The sequence below is a fragment of the Sorex araneus genome, chromosome X, assembly GCF_027595985.1.
Source record: "Sorex araneus isolate mSorAra2 chromosome X, mSorAra2.pri, whole genome shotgun sequence".
Lineage (NCBI taxonomy): Eukaryota > Metazoa > Chordata > Mammalia > Eulipotyphla > Soricidae > Sorex > Sorex araneus.
In genome coordinates, this window is record NC_073313.1 from 50962348 (window position 1) to 50988278 (window position 25931).

At 50.6% G+C, this 25931-nt stretch overlaps 2 protein-coding genes across 10 annotated transcripts; both read left to right on the forward strand.

Moving 5' to 3' along the window:
• Positions 1 to 915: 915 nt before the first annotated feature.
• On the forward strand, positions 916 to 16867 carry PORCN (porcupine O-acyltransferase). 7 transcript variants are annotated; one of them, XM_055120806.1, is made up of 16 exons: positions 916 to 1073; positions 1387 to 1559; positions 1724 to 1896; positions 3092 to 3284; positions 3619 to 3662; positions 4011 to 4192; positions 4273 to 4403; positions 4519 to 4536; positions 5917 to 5931; positions 6042 to 6167; positions 6341 to 6441; positions 10044 to 10120; positions 10203 to 10266; positions 10386 to 10471; positions 11417 to 11527; positions 16426 to 16867. In XM_055120806.1, the coding sequence occupies exons 3-16, from the start codon at positions 1761 to 1763 to the stop codon at positions 16525 to 16527; spliced, it is 1386 nt and encodes a 461-aa protein (XP_054976781.1). In that variant the 5' UTR covers positions 916 to 1073; positions 1387 to 1559; positions 1724 to 1760; the 3' UTR covers positions 16528 to 16867. The 7 variants fall into 7 exon arrangements, with proteins under 7 accessions (XP_054976781.1, XP_004612934.1, XP_054976782.1 ...); XM_004612877.3 differs by lacking the exon at positions 1387 to 1559 and having other exon boundaries at positions 918 to 1073; XM_055120807.1 differs by lacking the exons at positions 1387 to 1559; positions 4519 to 4536 and having other exon boundaries at positions 918 to 1073.
• Positions 10396 to 25783, forward strand: EBP (EBP cholestenol delta-isomerase). 3 transcript variants are annotated; one of them, XM_055120809.1, is made up of 5 exons: positions 10396 to 10471; positions 18984 to 19346; positions 23259 to 23295; positions 23402 to 23532; positions 25281 to 25783. In XM_055120809.1, exons 2-5 carry the CDS (start codon positions 19046 to 19048, stop codon positions 25502 to 25504), a joined length of 693 nt encoding a protein of 230 aa, XP_054976784.1. In that variant the 5' UTR covers positions 10396 to 10471; positions 18984 to 19045; the 3' UTR covers positions 25505 to 25783. The 3 variants fall into 3 exon arrangements, with proteins under 3 accessions (XP_054976784.1, XP_004612933.1, XP_054976785.1); XM_004612876.2 differs by lacking the exon at positions 10396 to 10471 and adding an exon at positions 17472 to 17775; XM_055120810.1 differs by lacking the exon at positions 10396 to 10471 and adding an exon at positions 18047 to 18167.
• Positions 25784 to 25931: the final 148 nt, after the last annotated feature.

A 25931-nucleotide genomic window follows, 5' to 3' on the forward strand; every position in this document is an offset into this window, starting at 1 on the left:
CAGGCGTTCATTTAATTAGAATCTATTTTCCTTAGCCCTCAGCTCACTGTGGGGTCCAGCCAGCCCGACCATGACTACCTTCTCCCTTCCACACCAGAGCCAAGCATTCAGTATGCTCTCAATCAATGCTCCTTTGGAAAATGGACAGAGCAGTCCCCAGTGACTGCACAGTGGAGGAGGCCCACAGCAGGTGCTGCATAAAATCCTTAGAGTGGGTGCAGATAACGCCCCACACAAGCCTTTGTTGGAGATGCTCTAAGTGCTTTAGAAACGCACCCCCACCCCCACCCGCGGGCTCTGTCCCAGTTTCCCGGCTCACAGGGAACGCGGACAAGTTGCTGGCGTCACCTTCAATTATAGGAGGTAATTAAGTAGGCAGATTAATTTTCAGCGAACATCCAAAGAGTCCCCAGAGGAAGAACAGGTAACGAAGTCGTGCTCCTAAGGGGACACTGCCAGTACAAATACCGCTCCTGGCGCCGGGAAAGGTTGCAATTTCCTTTCCTGCTCTCAACGAATGGGAAAGAGGGATAAGGGTGGATTTCCCCATCTGTGAAGCGGGAGCACCGCCATGCACAGTAACGTCAAGTGACGTGCGCAGGTGAGCAGTTTTAGGGGGAAGCGGGCTTCCCGTCCTCCCTCCCCCCAACCTTTCCCAGCTCAGCGCTCAGGGGCTGGGAATTTGGCAGTTCGGACGTTTGTTGTCCGACGGCCGGACCTCCGGACGCCAACGTGCAGGGGCAGGGACATCAAGGAGAGCGAAAGGTGCCAGAATGAAGAACCCGCGCGCAGCGGAGTCCGGGCGCCGCACTCCCCGCAACCTCGCGCTCCTCCTTCCCTCGATCCTCCCGCTCCCCTCCTCCTCCGACCCCGCCCCGATTCTGCCCTCTCATTGGCCAAGCCCGCCGGCCGGGCCTCCCCCCGGATTTAAAGGGCCCGCTCTCTGCGCCGCCTTGGGAACCGCAGCTGGTCCCGGCCTTGCGGCCTGCGGGGGAGGCTGCCCGGAGGAGGCGGCGACGGTGGCGGCGGCAGTGCGTCCCGGGCCCCCAGGACCGTGGCTTCCTTCCTGCCAGGTAGGTCTCCAGGAGTGCTCACGCGGCTCCTTTGCTCCCATCCTGAGCCGGCCTCCCAGCGCGGATCTGCAGCGCGTGCCCCGGGCCCCCCCCTCTCCATCACCTTTCCGACTCCCCCGCCTGCTATGTCCCCTACCACCACCTCTACCTCCCTGCCGCCCCCGGGCATGGGTAGGGCTTTGTTGGCAGCCTCGAGAGGCCGGGTGGGGGTGAGATGGGGTGCGCGGAGGATACAGGACACCCCCCACATCCGTACAAGGACAGATGCACACGGCCCCGAGTGTCACAGGATCTCCCTCTCTGCCCTCCACAGAGTGACTCTACCTTGGAAACCAGGGAGCCTCTCCCCCATTTGCTATAGGGGCCTATACACCATTCAATCACCACCGGACCGGACTGTTCACAGCAAACAAGAGACATTGGTCCTTCCTTCACCACAGGTCATGGGCTGTGTGTGTGCGCACCCAGGACACCCACATGCACACAGTTCGTGGCTCAATCTGTTGTGCCTGACACTCACATCCTCCCCGAAACCCCCAGTATCCTGTCTCTGCATGGGTTGGGCTGACCCACACTGAAATCTCAGTGCTCAGGTCCATCCCTTGCCCTGTGGTCATCCCAGGCACCCTCTGTGTCCCCCGCTTTGGCAGGTCTACCCATCTGTCCAACCATCCGTGGGGGTCCGCAATGGCCACCTTTAGCCGCCAGGAATTTTTCCAGCAGCTGCTGCAGGGCTGTCTCCTGCCTACTGCCCAGCAGGGCCTTGACCAGATCTGGCTACTCCTTGTTATCTGCCTCGCCTGTCGTCTCCTCTGGAGGCTTGGTAAGTGCCTGCCGCACCATGTGCTCCCAGCACCAGGCCATATCACATTTGCCACGTTCCTCCATGCCAAGCCCCACCTTCTCCTGCCACGTCTTGCCAGGCCAAGCCAGGCTCCAACACGTCCTGCCACCACATGCCTCCAAGCCAAGCGCCATTCCACCACGTCCAGCAGCCCATGCCACCCCGGCCAAACCACATCCTGCCAATGCCAAACTCTGCCTTTCTGTGTTCCTGGGCTCTGGGATTGTGTGGAAGGCTGAGGTTCCCGGATCTTGGAGTCCTGAAAGGTCGCTATCCCAAGGTGGTAAGATTGTGAAATGCTGATGCCACGGGATTATGGAATCCCACAGTACTCCCCTCCCCCACCTCAGTGACAGGGCTTGAGAATTCTGACATCTGAGTCTTCCCAAATGTTGCCATTTGGTGCCGGGGATGGAGCTTAGTGGTAGAAAACTTGCCGTACATTTATGAGGCTCTGGGGTCGATCCCTGGCACTGTCCAAAGCCTTGATTTTGAATTTGAAGGACCTGATGAGAATTTCGGATTTGAGAGTTCTAGAATGTTTCTCCGTTGGTAGCCAATCGAGCTCCCAGTGATAAGGCATCCTAAAATTCCCAGAGAGTGCTAAGATTTCTGCACACCAAAACCCAAAATGTTCAGCACTTCCTTGTTCTTTGCTTCAAAATGGCTCTTTTGATGTTTCCCCAGGTTTATCATTTTGAAATATTCCCAAGTAACCAAAAAGTTGCAAGAATAGTACAAGAAATACGCATATATGCTGTCAAGATTTTGCCACGTTAAGTCTAGCCATCTCCCTCTCCCCTCTTTTTCTGAGTCCCTCGAATCACCTGCTGACACCATGACACGTCACTGCCAATCCTTCAGTGTGTGCCCCCCCAAACAAGGACATTTTTCTCCGCCACTACAACCTCAGCCATCAGTGCCCCCGGAAATTGGATTTGGATATAATATCCAATAGAAATCGATAGCCATATTTTCTCTAGGGCCCCACAAATGCCCTCGGGAGATGTCTCATTGCTTTCCACCCAGCCCAGTCATCTCTCCTGCTGCGACCCTACCACCGTCCATCCTCAGAGCTTTGACCTAGACTGTATCCTTGGCCAAGGGAGCCTTCCTTTCAACCAGCCCACCCAAACTCCCCCCCGTGGTTTGCTCTCTCTCTTTCTCACCCAAGGGTTACCCTCCTACTTGAAGCACGCAAGCACCGTGGCCGGCGGGTTCTTCAGCCTCTACCACTTCTTCCAACTGCACATGGTTTGGGTTGTGCTGCTCAGCCTCTTGTGCTACCTCGTGCTGTTCCTCTGCCGACATTCTTCCCATCGGGGCGTCTTCCTCTCCGTCACCATCCTCATCTACCTGCTTATGGGGTATGGATGACTTCCCCGGGCTGTGTGTGGGCAGCAGGCTGGGTGGCCCTCCTCCTCCAGGGGCTGTCCAGGGTGGGGATGGGGATGGTGGGGCGCTGGGAGACTTGCTTGGTATTTTTCCCTTTAAAGGCTGTTACCGTAATAGGCTGGGCTTGGGCTCCCCCTGGAGGAGGGAGTCTTGGAGAATAGATTCCTCCTAAAGGTTATGCGGACGGGGAAGCTCTAGCCTTCTCTGCACCTGGGTTGCTATTCCTGCCCTCTCAGACCCCCTGCCCCCATGGTCTCAGAAGCCGTGGTGGTCAAGGGGGCCAAGACCACCCCCTTTTTTCCTCAGTGAGATGCACATGGTGGACACCGTGACATGGCACAAGATGAGAGGTAGGCAGCCCTGGCCCTTTTACCTGCCCCCACTTCTAACTGCCTTCACTGGCTTTTCCTTCCACACTTTTCTCCCTCATCGGCCCACCCCACTGGGCCTCAGGCTCCCCTGGTATCTGTGTCTTTCTCTACCATGCCTTTCCCCTGGGTCCGTCTGGCCTCTCTCGTCTACATACCTGGCTCTCAGAAGTAAAGGGCGTCTGCTTGGCCTGGGCCGGTCTGTCCGTCTGGCCCTTGGCCTCCCTGTCCACCCCATCCTCCGCTTGTCCACCTCTCACCTGGTGCTCCCCACCCCTCCATGCTGATCGACTCTCTGCCCGTGCACATGACCATGGGCACCACACATAGGGGCCCAGATGATCGTGGCCATGAAGGCGGTGTCTCTGGGCTTCGACCTGGACCGGGGCGAGGTGGGTGCTGTGCCCTCGCCCGTGGAGTTCATGGGCTACCTCTACTTCGTGGGCACCATCGTCTTTGGGCCCTGGATATCCTTCCACAGCTACCTACAGGCTGTCCAAGGCCGCCCGCTGGTGAGGTCCTGGGTGGACAGGTGGGCAGGGACTGTGGGAACCACCACGGGGCATTGCTCACGGAGCCTTGATCCCTACAGAGCCGCCAATGGCTGCAGAAGGTGGCCCGGAGCCTGGCGCTGGCCCTGCTGTGCCTTGTGCTGTCCACCTGTGTGGGCCCTTACCTCTTCCCGTACTTCATCCCCCTCGATGGTGACCGCCTCCTTCGCAAGTGAGCACAGCTTTCGAGGCCTCTGCCCAGCAGTGAGGGGGTTGGGTAGGGACCTGGGGTCTTACCAGCTCTGAGCCTGTCTCTTAATGCTTCTGTCTGTCTTCTGTTACTACAGCAAGAAACGCAAAGCCAGGTAAATGAGGGCAGGTGCTGTGAGTGAGCTGGGCTGATGGTGGGGTGGGAGGGCAGGCGGTGGGGAGAGGGGCTTGGGGGTGCAGTTGGTGACCGATTGGAAGTTGGCATCTGTGTCCCCATTTACCCACTCCCCCACCCAGCTCGAAAGAGAGTGGGCTGTCTTCTGTGTGTTTGACCGAGCGCTGGGACTCGGTGTCACAGACTGTGTGGCTGTCCATCTGTTCCGCGGTTTGGCTGCTAGAAACGGGCTATGTGACTGCAGCAGGGATGGACAGGTGTGTATGGTTGGCGGTGCGGAGCTGATCTGTCTCTGGGCCTCGGGTTAGCAGCACCATCCTCGTGGTTTGCTGAACGGCCACTGACTTCCCATGTGGGAATAGCATTCTGGCTGGCTTGTGCTCTTGTCACCAATAGGGTGTGTGGCTCTCATCAGAGAGAAGTCTGGCCTGTGGATAATTTGGGCCGGAAGTCAGGCAGACTGGAGGGGTTGTGTGTGTGTCTATGATTCATTCTGCTCTCTGGCTGCGTGGTATGGAGCTAATGGGTCGTCCCTCTCTGCAGGACTGACTTGGGGGGGGGACACTACCAACTGTTCGGCGGCCAGAGAGATAGGGCAGCGGGCATGTGATTACCCTGCACACAGGCGACCTGGGTTCCATCCCTGGCACCGCATAGGGACCTTCCTGAGCACTGAGAACAGATGGGGGTGACCCAAACTCCCACAAACCCCAAAATGTCACCCTGCTGCTTCATGATGTCACTCCTTCCTCACCCCCTGGCTGCTGATTCTAGCAGATGCTGAATGAGGCTCCACAAGGTCAGGTGACTTCCTCAGTGTCACCCCAGTAAGCAGCTAGGTAGTCAACACAGATTTGCTTCCAGAACGTCTGCCTTGCCCAGTGCGGGACACTGCCTGTTTGGGACCAGACACGATGATTCCTCTGCAGCATAGACATGGGGGAAGTCACAGCTGGATGCTGAGCTCAGTACTTACTCGTCCATCTCTGGTCACTGGGTGAAATTAGAGACTGTGCATTTGGCTGCTAGGATTTATGTCTGTTCCCCACCTCCATAGCTGGAGCAGGCACAGGGCTATGAGGCGGGGTCGCTGGCCATGGGAGGGGCTGGCTGTCCCACCAAGTGAAGCATCAAGTGAGGCTGCAGGAGCACAACCTATTATCAGGCTGCTCCTGCATCACTTGAGCCACATGCCACTAAACCGACAGTATATGTAAGTGTGTGAGTATCACAGCCCACCAATTTGTGCCACCACATTTCTGTCTGTCTTGTCTACAAACCACTCGGGCCAGCCTCCAGGGTCTCTCTGACTCTCTTTCTTTTCTTCTCTGCTGCCTTCCTGACCCCTTGGGGGCCCTAGGGGCGCCATGGTAAGGTAAGTTCACAGAGAGGGGCTGGTGATGCTGACGCATGGTGGGCTGTTAGGTTGTGCTGAACCTGATGCCTGCCTCCCCCTCCCCACCCCCTTCGTTCCTCTCTCCGCAGGTGGCTGCGGGCCTACGAGAGTGCGGTCTCCTTCCACTTCAGCAACTATTTCGTGGGCTTTCTGTCTGAGGCCACGGCCACGTTGGCAGGGGCCGGCTTCACCGAGGAAAAGGATCACCTGGAATGGTGGGAGGGCCAGTGTGGGGGTCTTACTGTTAAGGGGTGCTTCTGGGAAGAGCTGCAGGGAGGAGGACAGGTGCTCCTGGGGGAAGGAAGAGGCCAGAGAAAAGTGTAGGGCCCAGATGGGTTGGGGGAGATCTGTGTGTCCAAATCAATGTGTCCATCTCTTCTGCCCACAGGGATCTGACTGTGTCCAAGCCCTTGAACGTGGAGTTGCCCCGATCCATGGTGGAAGTGGTCACAAGCTGGAACCTGCCCATGTCTTACTGGCTAAATAATTGTGAGTCACTAAGCCAGCGTTCACAGAGAGCAGAGAGTCCTTTCCCCCACCCCATCATGTTATATAGCAACATCTGCTCAGTACTTGGTTCTGAGTGCTACAGGGGCCAAACGTTCCACATCCCTGCCCTTATGCTATCATTTTTTTTATTTGGTGGAGGGGTAAGGATTGGGTCACACCCAGTGGTGTTCAAGGCTTACTACTGGTTTTTTGCTCAGGGATCACTTCACTTCTGGTGGGCTCAGGGACCATATGAGGTGCTGACGATTGACCCCCAAGTCATTTACATGCAAAGCTAATGCCCTACCCACTGTACTATCACTCCAGTCCCAACAGCTTTTTTTCTGTGTCCTATCTGGATCCATCCCTGTCCTTAGGAAGTTGCCATTTTTATAAGGGGAGCAGATCATAAATAAGAAAGAAAATACAGATGAGTTCAGATGGGTGACTAGAGGGGCTGGACTGATAGCACAGCGGGGAGGGCATTTGCCTTGCACATGGCTGACCCAGATTTGATTCTCAGCATCCCATATGGTTCCCCGAGCACCACCAGCAGTAATTCCTGAGTGCAGAGCCAGGAGTAACCCCTGTGCATCGCCAGGTGTGACCCAAAAGGCAAATAATTATAATAATAATAATAACAGATGACTAGAGGGAGAGGATAGCAGGTATGGCACTTACCTTACATGAGATCAACCTGGGTTTGATCCTGGACACCACATAGAGTCCCTTGGGCCCCACCAGAAGAGATCCCTGAGCACAGATCCAGGAGCAAATCCTGAGCATCGCTGAGTGTGGCCCTAAATCCAAGACAAACAAAAAGAGTTCAGGTGGTCACAAGTGTTCTGGTAATAATAATCAAGAACAAAAATAGGTAAAGATGAAAGTGTTAGCAGATGTGGAGTGAGAGGAAGAGATTGGACTTTAAAATAAAAAATTTTATTGCGGTACCATGATTTATTCATAGTACCACAATTTACAAAATTATTCATAATAAAGTTTCAGGTATACAATTTCCCAACACCAACCCCATCACCGGTACTAGGTGCTGGGCTCAGGGACCGTTTAGGGTGCTGGGGATAGAACCTGGGTTGGCCACATGCAAGGCAAACTCCCTAACCACTGTAATCTGACTCCTTATTTTAAATAAATTAACCAGAGTTGGGGGCTGGATCAATAGCACAGCAGGTAGGGCGTTTGCCTTACACGCGGTCAACCTGGGTTCGATTCCCAGCATCCCATATGGTCCCCCGAGCACCTCCAGGAGTAATTCCTGAGTGCAGAGCGAGGAGTAACCCCTGAGCATCACTGGGTGTGACCCAAAAAGCAAAAAGATAAAAAATAAATTAAAAAATAAAAAATAAATTAACTAGAGCAAGTCTCACTAGGGAGGGAACTTTTTTTTTACTTTTTGGGTCACATCTGGCGATGTACAGGGGTTACTTCTGGCTTTTCACTCAGGAATTACTCCTGATGATGCTCAGGGGACCACATGGGATGCTGGGAATCGAACCCGGGTTGGCCACATGCAAGGCAAATGCCCTACCCGCTGTCTTATCACTCCAGCCCCAGGAGGGAACTTTTGAGTTAAGACCTGAGGTTGGTGAGGGATTAAGCAATGTAATAAGCGAGGGAGGAGTATGGATGATGAAGTAAACAGCCAGTGCAAAGGTCCTTAGGTATATGTAGGCCTGGTTCATTGGCAGAACAGCAAGAAGAACAGTGTGGTAGAAGCAAAGTGAAAAAGGGGGAGCACAGATAGGCAGTGAAGTGTGAAGCTGAAGAGATGAGAGAGGTCTGGTCTTGTAAGATGATGGAGAGGATTTGACTTCTTTGTTCTTTTGGGGGCAGACTCCCAAGAAGTTTTCAGGAGGGGTTTGTGTTCATCCCAGAAATCTTCAGCAAACTGGACCAAATGGTTCACTGCTCAGGCCTAACAGTACTAGATGCCACCAGGGTCACCCCAGCAGTCTTTATCAGCCTCCAGGGCCATGCCCAATGGTGTGTGTGGGGAGCTATAGTGTCCAGGCATGCAAAACATGTGCTCCATATCTCAAACTTAGCTGCTGGTGCAGGGAGAAAGCATGAGGAGAGAGCAATGCTGTGTGGCTCTGGTAACCAGCACTGCAGGCCAGGCCTGAGCGCCCAGCCCTTAGGCCCACACCACTGCACTGAGTACTTCCAGGATTGATCCCCAGTCCCAGACACTGCGGGAGATACCCCTAAACATTTTTGGAATTTTTTGGGGGGCAGCACCCTTGCAGTGCTCAGGGGTTACTCCTGGTTCTACACTCAGGAATTAATGCTGACAGGGTTCAAGGACCATATTGGATACCAGGGATCAAAGCCAAGGTCTGCCACATGCAAGACAAATGCACTACCCGCTGTACTATCTCTTCAGCGCCCCTATGCTTTTTCAAAATTTTTTTTCTAAAACAGGGTTGAATGGGGGCCAGTGCGAGAGTATAGTGGGCAGGGCAGAACCTGATATGGTCCCTTAGCCCTGCCAGGAGTGATTGCTGAGCACCGAGCCAGGAGTAAGCCCTGAGTACAAACTTGTGTGCTGTCCCCACTAAAAAAATGGGCAGGGGCTATAGATGCTAGAAGGGCTGAAGCAAATACTTTGTATGTGAGAGCCCCAGGTTTGATCCCCAAGCCATATTGTCTCCCAAGCAATGTTGCCCAGGATAGCCTCTGTGCTCAGAGGCTGAGTGTAGCCCCAAATCAAACAATACTATTTTTGTTTTGGGTCACACCCAGAAGTTCTCAGGGCTTACTCTTGGCTCTGTGTTCAGGGATCACTCCTGACAGGGCTCGGGAACCATACAGGGTACCAGGGATTGGACCTAGGTTGGCCACGTGCAAGGTAAGCAGCCTACTTGCAGTACTATCACTCCAGCTGCAAATATTTTTTATAATTTTTATTTAGAACCATAGTTAATAAAGTTATTTATAGTTGAGTTTTAGGTCTATGATGTTCTGGGTTTTTTTTTTTGCTTTTTGGGTCACACCCGGCGATGCTCAGGGTTACTCCTGGCGGTGCTCAGGGGACCATATGGGATGCTGGGATTCGAACCCGGGTTGGCCGCGTGCAAGGCAAATGCCCTACCTGCTGTGCTATCGCTCCAGCCCCAGGTCTACTATGTTCTAGCACTAATCACACCACCAGTATCAGCTTCCCTCCACCAGTGTCCCCAGATTTTCTTCCAGACCCTACACCCCAGCCTGCCTCTTCAACAGGCTAAATAAAAATAAAATTTGAAAAAACTTAGGTTTGGCTGGAGAGATAGAACAGCGGGGTAAAGCACTTGCCTTGCATGGGGCCAACCCGAATTTGATCCCTGACACCACTTATGGTCCCCCGAGCTTGACCAAGCGTGATTTCTGAATGCAGAGCCTGGAGGTGTAAGCCCTGAGTACCCCCACGTATGGCCCCAAATGCAAAGCAATAATCATGATCAATCAAAGGAGCTACCTTTGAGACATGTGACATATACCAAAGCCACCATAAAGACTTTATCCCTGAGGCTTCCCTCTGCACTCAGGCCCCCAGAAGGCAGGGGATTCTCAGGAGACTCTTGACCTCCATCCTCTTCCTCCAGATGTTTTCAAGAATGCTCTTCGCCTGGGAACTTTCTCTGCCGTGCTGGTCACTTATGCAGCCAGCGCCCTCCTGCACGTGAGTAAAGTGGGATCAGGGTAGAATCGGGGCAAGGGTGACAGGGTCCCCACCTTCACATACTCATCCCTGCATCTCCCAGGGTTTCAGTTTCCATCTGGCGGCAGTGCTGCTGTCCCTGGCGTTCATCACGTATGTGGAGCATGGTGAGTGCAGAGCTGGGCCCAGCACGCTGGATGGAAGGCTGCCAGGGAGGTGGGAAGATTGGCCCTGCCATTCACTAAAGCTAACCTGACCCTATTTCTTCCCCTTCCCCTTGCCCCAGTCCTTCGGAAGCGCCTGGCTCGGATCCTCAGTGCCTGCGTCTTGTCAAAACGGTGCCCGCCAGACTGTTTGCACCAGCATCGTTTGGTGAGGGCTCAGCCTTGGCAGCCTGGTGTGCCCCATTACTTTCCCTCACAGAAGGCATTTCTGTCTCCATCTTAGGTCTACTCCAGGGTGCCCGGCTTCTTCTTCTGGTGCTCGGACTAGCTCCCTAAACACACCTTGAGTCACTGGCATCTGTTTCTCTAACATTTATCCAGCACCTGCTGCATACACCCCTGGCACTCATCTTCCACCTCCCATTGCCAGTGAACACTTATTAAGCACCTGTGGGTACAAGGCACTGTGAACCAAACTGGACAAAATGCCTTTGGGAACAAACATTTCAATAAGGGAGGCAGGATATTCAAAGCATCAGAAGTCCATCAAACACAATAGCTTGGTAGCCTATAATTAACTCAAAGGGGAAAAGATTCGTAAGGAAGGGCTGGACACTGCCAGGGTGAAAAGTTTGCATCTTACCTGAGAGAGGTGCCTTAAGGTCTTTAGCCTAAATGTGGAGGAGCCAAAGGAGCAACGAGTGTCAAGATGCTTCACGCAGAGAGGGCCCAGAGGTCCCTGAGGATCCTCAAAGAAATGGTGTGGCTTGAGCGGAGTGCACGGGGAGAGAAGGTGGGAGGAATGAGCCCTGGGGTGCTTCTGTGCGTGTGTTTGCATTCAGCTCTTGATAAGAATCTGGACAACCTCAGATTTCTCTCCCGCCCTACCACCCATGCTTCTCACCATCATTCCACCTTCTCTGCCTGAATACTGTGGTCTTCCCCCAAACCTGATGCCCTTATGCTAACAGTACCCTAACAGTATCCTCATCCTTGGGTACCCCTTGAGCTCCCAGAGGAGCTCCCTACCCCAGGTGATGCCTGGGACATCATCCTTCTTGGGACCCATTGGGCCTGGAGCATCTCTCCTGGGCTCCCCTACCCAGGTAGGGTGGAGTACAAGTCCAGGTGCCAAGCCCTCTGTCCCCCACAGGGCCTTGGGGTGCGAACCTTAAACCTGCTCTTTGGGGCCCTAGCCATCTTCCACCTGGCCTACCTGGGTTCCCTGTTCGATGTCGATGTGGACGACACCACAGAGGAGCAGGTGAGGTGGGGCCCTGGGGTAGGGGTGACCCAGGGATGTTGCTACTCGCTCCTGGGAACCATGCAGACCTGGGTGGGAGGCTGAGGCAGGAGGGCCTGTGCTGCATGTCTCTAGCTTATGCACTCAGACCTCCTCGTTCCCATCAGGCCTCTGCTTGATTCCCACTATTGGGGTGGTGTGAAAAAGATGTGGAATTAACTTACAAGCTTTATTTTGTAGACATGGAGTACCAAACCCAGTTTTTACTTTGGGTAAACCCAGCATTGCTCAATGGGCTATTCCTGACTCAGTGCTTAGGAGTGACCCCTGGTGGTGCTGGGGAAGGGGGAATCATCCCGTGTGGTGTCAAGGATCAAACCAGGCAAATGCCTTCACCTCTGTATTAGCTCTCTGTTCCCCAGGTTTTTGCTTTTTGGAGGGCAGGGGTTGGATTTGGGGCCACGCCCAGCAGTCTCAGGTCTTACTCCTGCTCTGTGCTCAGGGATTACTCTTCCTGGCAGGGCTCAGCGTACCTTATAGGGTTCCGGAGATGGAACCCAGGTTGGCCATATGCAAGACAAGCACCCTGTCCATTGTACTATCCTTCCGGCCCTGGTGCCTAGGTTTTATTTTTTTGTTTGTTTGGTTTTGGTTTTTGAATCACACTCTGCAATGCTCAGAACTTACTCCTGCTGAACTCAGGAATTACTCCTAGCAGGGCTCAAGGGACAATATAGGGTGCTGGGGATTGAACCCAGGTCACCGTGTACAAGGCAAGCACCTTACCCACTGTACTATCTCTCCAGCCCCATATTTAAATATTTTTAAAAAATCATTTCTTTGTTTAGGTAGGATTGACTAGATTTCTTTCTTAATTAAAATTTTGGCTATTTGGGGGCTCACACCCTGCATTGCTTAGGGGGACCTTCTGTTATACTGCTCAGGGGTCCTTCCTGGCTATGCTATGGAGACTATGTGGTACTGTGGTTTGAGCCTGTGCCTCCTTCATGAAAAGCTTGCAGAGAACCCTTTTAACTCTCTTCCTAGACCTTATTTAATTTTGGGGGGAAGAAATCATACTCAGTGGTGCTTAGCACTTGACTCCTGGTTCTGAACCCAGGGGATCATTTCTAGCTTGAGTACTACATAGGGTGCAAGAGAGAAAACCTAGGTCAGAGACATGCAAGGCAATCACCCTAGCCATTGTGTTATCACTCCAGCCCTATGGCCTAAAAAAAAATAATTATTTTTGTGTAAGTGGGAGAGATAGTACAGGATTTAAGGAGGTACTTGCCTTGCATATGGCCAACCCTGGTTCAATCCCTGGAACTACATTTGGTTCCCCAAGTACTGCCAGGAGAAAATAACTGCGGAGCATAGTGCCCTGAGTGGCCCCTGCAAAAATTATGTTTGTGATATTGCTCAGAGACATGTGATATTGGGAATCCACCTCCAGAAACGCATCCCCACCTCACACTATCCTAAATTTTTTAACAATTTATTGTGACCAGGAAAATAGTTCAAAGGGCTGGAGTTCATGCTTTGCATGCTCGAGTCCCAAGTTCAATTCCCAGTCCCAAGTGGTTCTCCAAGCACTGCTGGGCATGACCCTGAGCACAGAGCCAGAAGTAACACCTGGGCACTGCCAGATATGCCACCCCCCAAAAATAGCACTTTATTTTTCTCAGAGTTAATATGCAAACTCTATGTCCTACTTCAAAAATGCATAATTGGGAGGGAGGGGCTGGAGCAATGAGCACAAAAGGTAGGATGTTTGCCTGGCACACAGCCGATCCGGGTTCAATCCCCAGCATCCCATATGGTTCCCTGAGCCAAACAAGAGTGATTTCTGAGTGCAGAGCCAGGAGTAAGCCCTGACCCTGAGCACCACTGGTGTGTCCCAAAACACCAGGAACCCAAAACAAAAAAAGAACAACCCATAACCGGGGGTAGAAGATCCAAGAGATGCATATTAGAATTATATACTATTTTTATTCATGCACAGCATGCACATTTCACTGCTTTTTAAATGTAAAAATGATATTTATTCATAAGGTTTTTGTTGGGGCTCAAGAGATAATACAATGGGTAGGGTGCTTGCCTTGCATATGGTTAACCCAGGTTCAATCCTTGGCACCCCATATAGTTCTCTGAACGCTCCAATAATGATACCTGTGTGCAGAGCCAGGAGTAAACCCTGAGCAGTGCCAGGTGCATTCAGAAAACAAAAATTTATGACCTTTATTTCTTTTAGTTAGACTTTCCCCCCTCTTTCCATCTACAACTATTGTACATGGAGGCTATTCCTAACAGTGCTCTGTTAGGAATCAAAGCAAGGATTCCTGCAGGCAAAGTCCCTATTTTAGTTAATTTATTTCTGTTTGTTTTACTCCCCCATCACCCTGTCCTCTGAGGCTACCCTGGTTCTGTGCTCAAGGGTCACTCCTGGAGGTGCTTGGAGGACTATGTGATACCAGGGATTGAACTCAGGCTTCCCACATGCAAAACACTTAGTTCATTGAAGTAACTCTCCATACTTTTATTTTATTTTCAAGTTTTTGGGTCACATCAGGCAATGCTCAGGGGTTGAGTTGCTCCTGGCTGTATACTCAGGAATTACTCCTGGACTGCTCAGGGGACCATATGGGATGCCGGGGATCAAACTCTGGTCAAGCTTGTGCAAGGCAAGCACCCTACTCACTGTACTATCGCTCCGGCCCATCTCGACATCTTTAGTTTTACTTTTTTGCTGGTAGGGGCCACCCTGTAGTGCTCAGGGCTTACTTTTGTCTCTGTGTTCAGGGATCATTCCTGGCAGGGCATGGGGAACCACATGGGGTGCCAGGGATCCAACTCAGTTTGGCCACATGCAAGGCAAGCATCCTACCCACTGTATTATTTCTCCAGCCCCTAATTTAACTCTTAGTTAAAATAAAAATGTGTCGGGCTGGGGAGATAGCTTAAATGGGTGGAGTGTATGCCTTTCATGTTCAAGGCGCTAGGTTCGATCTTTTGCACCATATGGCCCCCAATCACTGCCAGAGAGTGACCCTCATGGCTCCCAATCTAGCAGGCCAACCATCTGTCAAACCTTAGGCTTCACTGCTCAGCTAAGTAGCACTGGAGTGACCTCCAGCCCCAATGTACTACTGGGGTGTTTCTCCTTCCCAAAAAGAAAATAAAAATGTATCTGATATATGTGTCTGTGTGGATTGGGGGCCACACCTAGTGGTGTTCAGGCTTACTCCTGGCTCTGCTCAGGGATCACTCCTTGTACTCCTCAGGGGACCAAATGTAGTACCAGGGATTGAACCCAGGTCAGCCATATGCAAGGCAAGCACCTTACCTGCTATACTGTCTCTCCAGCTCCTAGTTTTGTCTTAAAGTAATTTTTAATTCTTGCTCAATGAGCATGTGAAATCTGAGTTTTGCTTCTTTTAGAATAGCTTTTTTAAATGCATTTAAAATGACTAATGCATCTCACATAATTTCAAAACCGAACAGTATTCCAAATATTCACTGGAAGGTCTTATTGCTACCATCTCTCAATGCACTTTAAAGGTAACCACCTTTATTCATTCTTTAAAAATGCCCTGCCTGGGGCTGGAGAGATAATACAAGGGTTAAAGTGTTTGCCTTGCAGGCAAACAACCCTGGTTCGCTCCTCAGTACTGCACGATCCACCTGAACACCACAAGAAGTAGCCCCTGAGCACTGCTGGGTGTGGGTCAAAACTCCTCCCCAAAAAAATCCTTCCAAAAGTTAAGCCTGACAAGCAAATATAAAAATGCATTTTAATTCCTTTACCCTGGGTTTTTTTTTTCTTTCAGTTTTTTGGCCACACCCGGTGATACTCAGGGGGTTACTCCTGGCTCTACATTCAGGAATCACTCCTGGCAGTGCTCAGGGGACCACATGGGATGCCGGGGATCGAACCTGGCAAGGCGTGCAAGGCAAGCGCCTTACCCTCTGTACTATCTCTCCGTCCCCTGACCCTGGGGTATTTTTTTCTTTTCTTGCCTTTGATGCAGCAGTGTTCACTGGTTCTTCCTGGCTCAGGGCTTGGGGGTCATTTCCTGTGGTGCTCAGGGAACCATGTGGTACCAAGGATCGAACCCAGGGCTCCTGCATGCAAAGCCTGCACTGAACCTGTTATGCTGTCTCCCTGCCCCCCTTACCTTGGTTTTTACCTTAACACATGAACCAAATGCTTCTGCATGTTGCTTTTTTCCATAATAATTCTTGAAAATCTTCCCCATCACTCTCAGTGTCGTCATTCATTTTTTCCACCATGAGGATATGACACTATCATTTGTTCTTTATGGGATCTGTGGACAGCTCAGTTATTTCTAGTACTTTGTTACTACATATGCCAGCTGCCGCAAGTAATACCCTCCTGTAGGGTCACATGGGTGTAGACAGAACTGTAGGATCTAGGCTGACAGTCACAATGCAGAAGATACCTTTTTGCCTTCCCACCAGCAATGTGCATTACCCCAGCCAGAAAGTGCCTCTCAGACTTCTGGATATTATTTGCCATCAAGATAGGAGGAAGATTATAAGTGAGGCTGACGATCTTTTCATGTATTAAGAGCTCTTCATTTTTTCCTTTACTGAGAATGGCATATTCACTTCCTTGGCCTTTTTTTGTTTTAAAAAAAATCCGTGTCTAGGAGCTCTTTAAGGAAGAATACAGGTCAGAAAATCAGATGACCTTATCTTATTTTGTTAAGGATATTTCAAGAAGAAAACACCGAAAGGGGCAGGGTAGGGGATTAATATTCACTTACAATACCAGAGTTCTTTGTGGCTCCACCTAGAACTATGAGTCACAGCAATACCTTCGAACAAAGGATGGATTTCCCCAAGACCTGCTTTGTTCTTGTTGAGCAGGACTGTCACCTCTTTCTCTCCCACAGGGCTACGGCATGGCATACACTGTCCACAAGTGGTCAGAGCTCAGCTGGGCCAGTCACTGGGTCACTTTTGGATGTTGGATCTTCTACCGTCTCATAGGCTGAGACACCTCTGTGCACCTTCAGAGCTCCCTCAAGACCCCTTCTCAGGGAGCCAACTCTGATGGGGGATGAGGGAAGGCCCTCTAACTCTTGACCCCTCAACATTCTTGATCTCCTGAACATCCCTCTACACACATGCACACACGCACACACATTTCCATGCCTGTCAATCCCCACCCCCACCACAAGGCGGGAAGGGGGGTGGTCCCTGCTGGAGCATAGGAATAAGGATAGGGGATGCTTGGGGAAGCAGAGAGGGGGAGATCCAGGGCCTCCCCCACCTTCCTTCTCCCTTTTTATATACAGTTTGTTATTGTCAAATAAAAGTAGGAAATATACAAAAGGCTCTTTCTTCACTGCTCAGTGGCGAAAAGAAGTGAGTGAGGAAGGAGACACAGCATGTATAAGAGTTTAGAAGCTGGAAACCTTGAAGGGGAGCAGGTTGAGACTGGTTAATGGCTCATTTATGATTGTTCATGATGAGATAGCAAATTCAAGGATCGCTTGATTTGAGTGGGGACATGGCAGACTGGAAAGTTGGATGTGGAGAAGGTCTGATATTAATTGGCCGGAAAAAGCAGGGATTCTTTCTAATAGATTACTCTGACTGGGCAAAGTGAAGAGAAAGTAAAACAGATGTAAAGTTGGACAGAGGTTGTGGGTTTGAACTGGCTGGGGTCTGGGGTGGGTCCTGGCTCTGACTGATTGCTCTGTCTGGGTACCCACTGGCTTAAGGCTAAAGGATTCTGATTGTCTCTTTAGAGTTGGCACGGATAGAGAGGTGAGGATTACTGCTGCTAAAATCAATGCACTCTGAACGCTAAGGGAAGGATAAAATGTGGGCTGTCTCATTTCCTTGCCCATAATTCAGGATTGAGGGTTGATCCAGGAACTGATTGATGGTTCGGCTAAAAATCTAGGGCAAAGATGAGAGGACACTCCGCTGTGCCGTTTCGATAGAGGCTGAATACCTTTACTGCTTTCCGGTATGATTGACAGATAAGGACTCCTGACTCGGGCTCAGCCAACAGCGAAAATGGCACCACGCGTGGGGGCGGGGCCAGCAGCACATAGAGAGTTCCCATTGGTTGGAAGCGGCACCGGTCACACTCCCAGCCCCTCCATTGGTCCGATCTGTAAGACGTAAGTCCCGGTGAAAGGATGGGACTTCACTAGGGACGTTAAGATACTGCGAGGCAACTTAGAGAAAGCCGGGAGCCCGTGGGAGAGGCTGCTGCGACGCGCTGCCGGGTGAGTGGCCTCCGCTCGGCCTGCCGCTTTCATCCCTTGATCTTAATAACTAGACTGCCTGCTCTCGGCACGAGACCCGTCCTCTCTCCGTCCCTCCCGCACCGCCTCCGCTACCCCGCACTCTCCTTACGCGCCTGCGCGGGACACTCGCCGCAACTGCACACCCGGACCCCGCGGCTTCCGCGCGGTCGTCGGGACCACAGCCGCACCTTCTTCCCATTGGGCAGTTGGATCAAAGGGTTCCAGCTTTCATTGGTGGTCTTTAAATTTGACCTTCCTTTTCCTCTTTCCGCGTCTTGGGCAAGGCTCCTTCCTTCCACTTTCTTCCTCTCACGGATGTTGGTGGCATCATGTGGTTTCACCCGAAGGCTCTAGCTCTCCGAACGCGGAATGTGAGGGCCAGAGTTTGATCAGCGTGTTCTCCTCTGTCTTGTGGTTTCCGGATTGCCGGGAGAGACTCTTCCCCGATTGATCGAGCAACACACAGACCCTTACAAGGGAGAGAACCAATCTGATCTCTAAGTCTCCCAAAATTAACTTTGTCCCTTCCCCAGAGGGAGGGGAGGACCTGTCGGGCTCTTGGGTCTCCCTCCCGCAAGCTATCTGATTCCGGAAACCCGGGATCTGGGCAGGTCCCTGAACCACTGACCGGTGGGGGTGAGGACCATGTTTGACTTCCCGTTTCCCCCACCAGACTATGAGCAACGTGGGCAGGAACCAGGCTTAGCTCTTGTGTCTTTCCACCAAAGTGACCCTAAAGGCTGGTGTCTCGGGTTTGTTTCCTGTGCTTCATACGTTACAGGGCTCAAGAAGGCCTGGAACAAGCCTTCAGTCTTTCTGTGGTCTTTGACCTTATGGTCATTTTCCTAAAACCGCATCTGATTCTATTCTTAGGTAGTGTTTTGTGTGTGTGTGTGTGTATGTGTTTGCTGTTGTGGGGGGTCACACCTGGTGGTGGTGCAGAACGGGGTGTGGGGGCGACTATATAATGCTGGGCATTGAGCTCAGGGTCTTGTATGTGCAAAACGTATTCAACGACTTGAACCACATGGTAGCCCTATAATTACTCTGCTTAATCCAGCTTTCCAGTCAATTTATCAGTAAAGGAGACCCCTTTATGTTTCTTGTGATAAAATACTTTATTTGACTTTTTTTACTCAATTTGACTTTGATTTCATGGTCTTATGCAGTACTTTTTCTTTGTCCAGGTTCTTCTGATCCAGTTTTGTGCCCTTCCATTCTCCACGCAAGACTGGAAGTCCATAGAGACATGGCCACCAATGCCAGCCCCTCACATCCATACTGGCCACGCCACCTGCAGCTGGATGACTTCGTGCCCAATGACCGCCCCACCTGGCATATCTTGGCTAGTCTCTTCTCCGCCTCGGGGGTCTTAGTTGTGACCACATGGCTGCTGTCAAGTCGTGCTGCAGTCATCCCACTGGGAACTTGGCGGCGAATGTCCCTATGCTGGTTTGCCGTGTGTGGCTTCATTCACATGGTCATTGAAGGCTGGTTCAGCCTCTACCACAGGGATCTTCTGGGGGACCAAGCCTTCTTGTCTCAACTCTGTAAGTCCTGCACTCTGCTGATTGAAGGGAACTGTCTGGGCAGGGATGGATTGACATGTTTATCCATTCAGCAACCCTTCCAGGGATATGCTTAACTATTTTGACATACGAGTTACAAAACTAGCTATTTGAGGGGGCAGACAGATAGTACAAGGGTTAAGGCGCATTATTCCTGCCAATGCTGGGGGACCATATGTGGTGCTGGGGATCAAACATGGGTTAGCTGTGTGACCTACCCTCTGTACTGTTGTTCCGGCCCATTATTATTTTTATTTATCCCTTTTTCACAGATTGACAACAGGTTGTACACTCGTTTAAACAAATTTTGGGCCAAAACTGGGGATATTTAGCGGCTACTCCTGGCTCTGCACATCACTTCTGGTATTGCTCAGGGGACCACATGAGTAGTCAGGGATGAACCTGGGTCTGCAGAGTACAAAGCAAACACCCACCTGCCTTATTATTGCTCTGGTTTAGGAGCTGCACATTTCTTTGGTTTGTTTTGTTTGTTTCTTTTGTTTTGGGGCCACACCCAGCAATGCTCAGAGCTTACTCCTGGCTCTGCATTCAGGGATCACTCCTGGCAGGGTTCAGGGGACCATAAGTGGTGCCAGGGATAGAACCCAGGTCAGCCACATAAAAGGCAATCATCCTACCCACTGTACTATCTATCTCTCCAGCCCTCTAGCTCTATATACTCTGAACTTTGCTTTCTCTTTTCCTTTTTGGGCTAAATAATGGTAGTGCACAGAGCTTCTCCCAATGGTGCTTGAAGGACTGTGTTGTGCCCAGGGCTCTTTCTTACCAAGTATGTGCACTGCTTTTTGGGATTTTGGGCCACACCTGGCAGCACTCAGGGCTGACTCCTGGTTTAGAGCTCAGGTATCACTCCAGGCAGGCTCAGAGGACCAAGTTGTGTGCCAGGGACTGAACCCGGGTTGGCTGTGTGTAAGGCAAGGATTCTACTTGCTATACTATTGCTCTGACCAGTTGTTTTTTTAGTGAGATGGCTCCTCATCATTTAATCAAAATCTTAAAAGTACAAATACTACAAAAGTACTTGTTTGGTATTGATCGGCATCCCCCTCAATCTTTTGCTGTTATAAACTACTCCTTTGGAGTATCATGAATAAAACTACTCCCTATGAATAGTCTGACACATGTCTACATGTGGACCTCTACTTTCATTTCTTTTTTGATTTTTGTTTTTCTTTTTTGGGGGGGTCACACCCGGCAATGCACAGTGGTTACTCCTGGCTCTGCATTCAGGAATTACTCCTGGCAGTGCTCAAGGGACTATATGGGATGCTGGGAATCGAACCCGGGTTGGCTGCGTGCAAGCCCTATCCGCTGTACTATCGCTCCAGTCCCTCTTTTTTGTGGGGGGGCACACCCTATGATGCTCAGGGATTACTCTTGGGTCTGTGTTCAGAAATCACTCCCGGAGGGCCTGGGGAACCATATGTGGTGCCAGGGATTGAACCCGAGTAAGCCACATGCAAGGCAAGCGCCCTACCCTCTGTACTATCTCTACAACCCTTACTTTCATTTCTCTTCAGTAAATATGGAGAGGAGTGGAGTGGCTGAGTCACATAGTAGGTGTGAGTTTAAATTTATGGAAAGCAGCTGACTGTTGTCGAAGTGGCTGCACTGGGCTGGGAAGACTGTTCAAGGGCCAGGCTACATTATTTGCACATGGGAGGCCTGGATTCAGTCACTGATACCTCATGATTACCTAAGCATTGCTGAAAGCAGCCCCATGTAGGACCAGGTGTGTCTACAAACCAAACAAAGACCACCAGAGATGACTCAAAGGACTGGAGCACATGCTTTTCCTTTTTCCTGTTTTTTGGGGGTAGAGGCACACCCAGTGGTACTCAGAGCTTACTCCTGGCTCTGCTCAGGGGACATATGGGTTGCTGGGGATCAAACCTGGGTCTGCTATGTACAAGGCAAGTGCCCTACTAGCTGTACTATCTCTCCTGCCAACACCACATTGTCAGACCCTGAGCACTACAGTGTGTAACCTCTGAACCAAAGAAAAGCCACCAGAAAAATATGGCCATGCCATTTTTCTAGTTCTACCCATAGCATAGAGTGTCTTAGCCCCTTCACATCCTTGCCTACACTTGGTATGGTCTGTTTATTTCTTTGTTTTGATTGGGATCTCACTCAGCAGTGTGCAGGGCATACTCCTCTCCTGGCACCATGCTTGGGGATCACTCCTGGCGGGCTCAGCAGACCCTGTGGGGTGCTGGGGATGAACCTAGGTCAGCTGCGTGGACGGAGGCCTCCTATATGCTGTACTATCTCTTCAGTCCCTGTCTGGTGTTTCTTGTTGGGACTGGCGAGATAGTACGAAGGGCAAGACAGTCGCATTGAATGCAGTCCACCTAGGTTCCATCCCTGGCACCCCAGAGGATACCCTTAGCCTTCCGAGAGTGATCCTCAAGTGCAGAGCCAGGGACCGAAGCTATAGTACTGCAGGTAGGGCGTTTGCTTTGCATGCAGTCAACCTGAGTTCAATCCCCAGGATCCCATATGGTTCCCAGAGTACCACCAGGAGTGATTCCTGAGCACAGAACCAGGAATAAGCCCTAAGCATCACTGGGTGTGGCCCAGAACCCAAAATAAAAATGCAGAGTCAGGGGTAATACCTGAGCATAGGCTGGGTGTGGCCCAAAAACTAAAACAAATTTTTTTAGTGATTGTAAAGGGTGCAAATACTATGTTGTTATGGTAATAGTTTTCCTTAATGACGTATACATTTGAACATCATCTATGTGTTCAGTGGTCATTTGTAAATCCTGGGAGGGATATATTCTAGTCTCCTTTTAAAAAAATTTTGGCCACACCTAGCAGTGCTCATGGGCTATTCCTGACCCAGTGCTATGCCTGGCAGTGCTTAGGGAAATGTGGGGTTCCAGAAATCAAAATCAAGTCCTCCTACTTACTTGCAAGACAAGTGTTCTACTATTCAAACATGTCCCGGCCCCTTTCCACCTACCTTTATATATATTTTTTATTCTGTTTACTCATTCATCTTTTGGGAGGAAGGGGATTTGGACTACACCCAGCTGTGCTCAGGAATTACTCCTTGTTGTGTACTCAGGGGTCCCTCTTGGCAGGACTCTATATGGTGTCAAAGATCAAGCCCAAATTAGCTGCATGCAAGGCAGGCACCTTTCTTGCCGTGCTTTCTCTCCACCCCGTCACTCTTTTTTAAATTTTTTAACTGAATATCTGTGAGATAGACGATTAGAAAGCCGTTAATAATTGGGGTTCAGTCATACTATGTATCCAGTATCCATCCCTCCACCAGTGCACATTTCCCACCACCAATTCCCGTTTCCCTCCCTCCGTCCCCCAACACCCCACAACCCACCTCCTGCCTCCCTCTATGGGAGGCACTTTCCATCTTACTCTCTCTTTTTCCTTTTGTGCATTATGGTTTGCAATACAGGTACTAAGAGGTCATCGTGTTTGTTCAGGGCATTCAGTATTTATATCAGGACAGATATAAATAGCTGGAATAGCTCTTTAACTGTCCACCCTGTTACTCTTACCTTCCACACTCCAACCTGGGTTTGATCCCTGGCACTTCACAGGGTCCCCCAAGCTTGTGAGGGGTGATCTCCCTCTCATTCACATATTGGTTACCCATTCACTTTATCAGCTACACATTGCCCCTTGCTTAGTGCACAAACCTTAATTGACTACCACAGCAATACGTGCTGTTTCGAGTTTGCATGTGTTTGCTTGTAGACAGACTTGAAAGTCTAGAATTCAGCTAGCCAGCCCCTTTCACAGACAAGGAAATTAGGTGCAGAGGGGTAATGACATAACCGTGTTACATGGGCTCTGGCCTCTCCCAAGGAGTTTCTCTTCATGGATGTGTCTTATCTTCTTTAGGGAAAGAATATTCCATGGGAGACAGCCGCTACCTCCTGTAAGTCTTTGCCTCTTGTCAGTGGAGACCTGTGTTGTTTTTTGGGTGGGGAGGGGTTGAACAGAGCACAGTGACAACAGTGATCCCCCTGTCTTTTCTCTCACAGCAATGACAACTTCGTGATCAGCATGGAGACTATCACAGCTTGTCTCTGGGGCCCGCTCAGTCTCTGGGTGGTGATTGCCTTTCTCCGCCAACAGTCCTTCCGTTTTGTTCTGCAGCTTGTGGTTTCAATGGGTAAGAAAAGGGGTCCAAGCTGAACTTTGGAGGGACTGATGGTGGATCCACTGACCAGGGTGGGGGAGGTGTTCCTGCTGGTAGAATGTTGCATTGGTGTTTATTCGGGAATGAGGCCGACTACTTTTTGGTTGGTTGGTTGGTTGGTTGGTTGGTTGAGGAGTCATACCTGGTGGGGCCATGCGAGGTGCCAGAGATAAAACACAGGTAAACTACATGTGCAAGTCGAATACCCTACCTACTGTCATATGTCTCCAGGGCTGAGGCAGACTGAATAACATACTTCTGGAAGGCCAGGCTCCTTTGTGGGCTGCTCAAGTGGGCATGCCTGTTTCTCCTCTGCCTCCATCCTAAGTCACCTCTGCATGTTGTGTAAGGGTGGCCCAGGATGGTGAGAAACCTCTATGATCCTCCCAGCTTGGGATTCTGAGTTCCCATCTTCCTCTGGGACTCTGTCCTTTTGTGCTTCTGCATTTTTTTTGTTGTCTTTAGTTATGGAAGCACAAGTTCTCGAGTCCTGGAACCCAGAGCTGTCTTCAATTCTCTGATTTTCGAGTTTCCTTAAGTTCTGGAGAGAGGCACTTAACTGAGTTCAGAAGCTCTCAGCTGCGATTTCTGTAATTTTCCCTTTAAGACTTCTCTGATTTTTTTTTGGTGGGGGTGGCAAGGTGGTTTGGGGGTCACATCTGGCAGTGCTCAGGACTTAATTCTGGCTACATTTACTCCTGCTACTGCATTCAGGTAGGCTCAGGGAACCATACATGGTGCCTGGAATCAAATCCGAGTCAGCCACGTGCAAGGAAAACATCCTACCCACTGTACAATTGCTCCTGCCTCTGATATTTAGCTTACAGCATTTCATATTTTGTTTGGTTTTATTAGATCACACCTGGAAGAACTCAGGGGCTTCTTCCAACTCACTGCTTGGCGGTTGCTGCTTGAGTGACCATGGGGTGCTGGGATTTCAACCTGGCCTCCTATATGCAAAGTATATACTCCATCTCATTGAGATATTTCTCTGGCTCAATTATATTTTTTGTTGTTGTACCTTTGGAGGCTGTGCCCAGCAGTGTTCAGGGCTTTTTCCTGGCTCTGTGTTTAGAACTGACCCCTACCCCAGCTGGTACTTGAGGAACCATATGCAGTGTCAGGGGTTCAAAGTAGGGTCAAAAACAGAACAAAACAAAAGGGGCTGCAGAGATTTTCAGCAGGTAGGCCACTTGCCTTGCATGTGACTGACCTGGTTCAATCACTGGCATCCCATATGGTCCTTAGTTCCACCAGGAGTAATCCCTGAGCATAGAGCCAAGAGAAAGCCCTGAACACTCAGATATCTTTCTTTCCCTCTCTTTATCTGTCTCTCTCCCTTTCTCTCTCACATACACACACAATCAAACTAGGGTCAGCTCGTGGTATAAGGCAAGCACCTTAACCCCTGTATTCTGTTTGGCCCCTAATTTATAGTAGCACTGTAACACTGTCGACTCGTTGTTCATAGATTTGTTCGAGCAGGCTCCAGTAATGTCTCCATTGTGAGATTTGTTGTTACTGTTTTTGGCATATCGAATATGCCATGGGTAGCTTACCAGGCTCTGCTCTGTGGGCGGGATATTCGCGGTAGCTTGCCGGACTCTCCGAGAGGGATGGAGGAATCGAACCCAGCCCTACTCGCCGTGCTATTGAGCCTGAGTCCTTCAATGATACCTTGTCTTTATAGAGTATCTTCTTTCCTCTCCTTCTGTGCACAGGTCAGATCTACGGTGATGTACTCTATTTCATGACCGAGTACATTGATGGATTCCAGCATGGGGAGGTGGGTCACCCACTCTACTTCTGGTTTTATTTTGTCTTCCTGAATGCCCTGTGGCTGGTGGTGCCAGGGATCCTTGTGCTTGATTCAGTGAGGCAGCTCGCCCGTGCCCAAAGTATGCTGGATACCAAGACAACAAAAACCAAGAGGAAGCAGAACTAATGAACAGTGGACTGGACTCGCACAGTGACTGACAGAACTCTCCGATGGCCTGGAGAGTGCTGTCCTGTTTCTACAGGTTGGAGGGACAAAGCAAATGGATTTCTCAAACTCAGGCTGATGGGGAGAGATGAAAAAGGACCAAAGACAAGGGTGGGGGGTAGAGAAAGGAGCTGTTTAGGGCTCCTGCCAGAAGCCATTGGGACAAAGGTCCAAGAGAACCTAGGAGGTCCATGACAGTGGCATTTTTTAAAATCAGGAAATAAAAGACCTTGACCCTAACACTGAGAGATCTTTCATTACTAATCCCAAAGACATCCCATGACTGACCCCACAGACACCTCCATCATTCATTTATTCCATAAACTACTATGCTACCAGCCATAGAACTCCATCATAATCAGAGACCTCTAATCTATGACCACCCAGA

Bases quoted from the DNA above. Each gene is read 5' to 3' on its own strand.
- PORCN (XM_055120806.1), top strand. From the start codon at position 1,761: ATGGCCACCTTTAGCCGCCAGGAATTTTTCCAGCAGCTGCTGCAGGGC. The intron at 3,285-3,618 runs GTATGGATGACT...TTTTTTCCTCAG, and splicing joins CTCATCTACCTGCTTATGGG to TGAGATGCACATGGTGGACA. The intron at 11,528-16,425 runs GTGAGGTGGGGC...TCTCTCCCACAG, and splicing joins ACGACACCACAGAGGAGCAG to GGCTACGGCATGGCATACAC.
- EBP (XM_055120809.1), top strand. From the start codon at position 19,046: ATGGCCACCAATGCCAGCCCCTCACATCCATACTGGCCACGCCACCTG. The intron at 19,347-23,258 runs GTAAGTCCTGCA...TATCTTCTTTAG, and splicing joins AGCCTTCTTGTCTCAACTCT to GGAAAGAATATTCCATGGGA. The intron at 23,533-25,280 runs GTAAGAAAAGGG...TTCTGTGCACAG, and splicing joins GCAGCTTGTGGTTTCAATGG to GTCAGATCTACGGTGATGTA.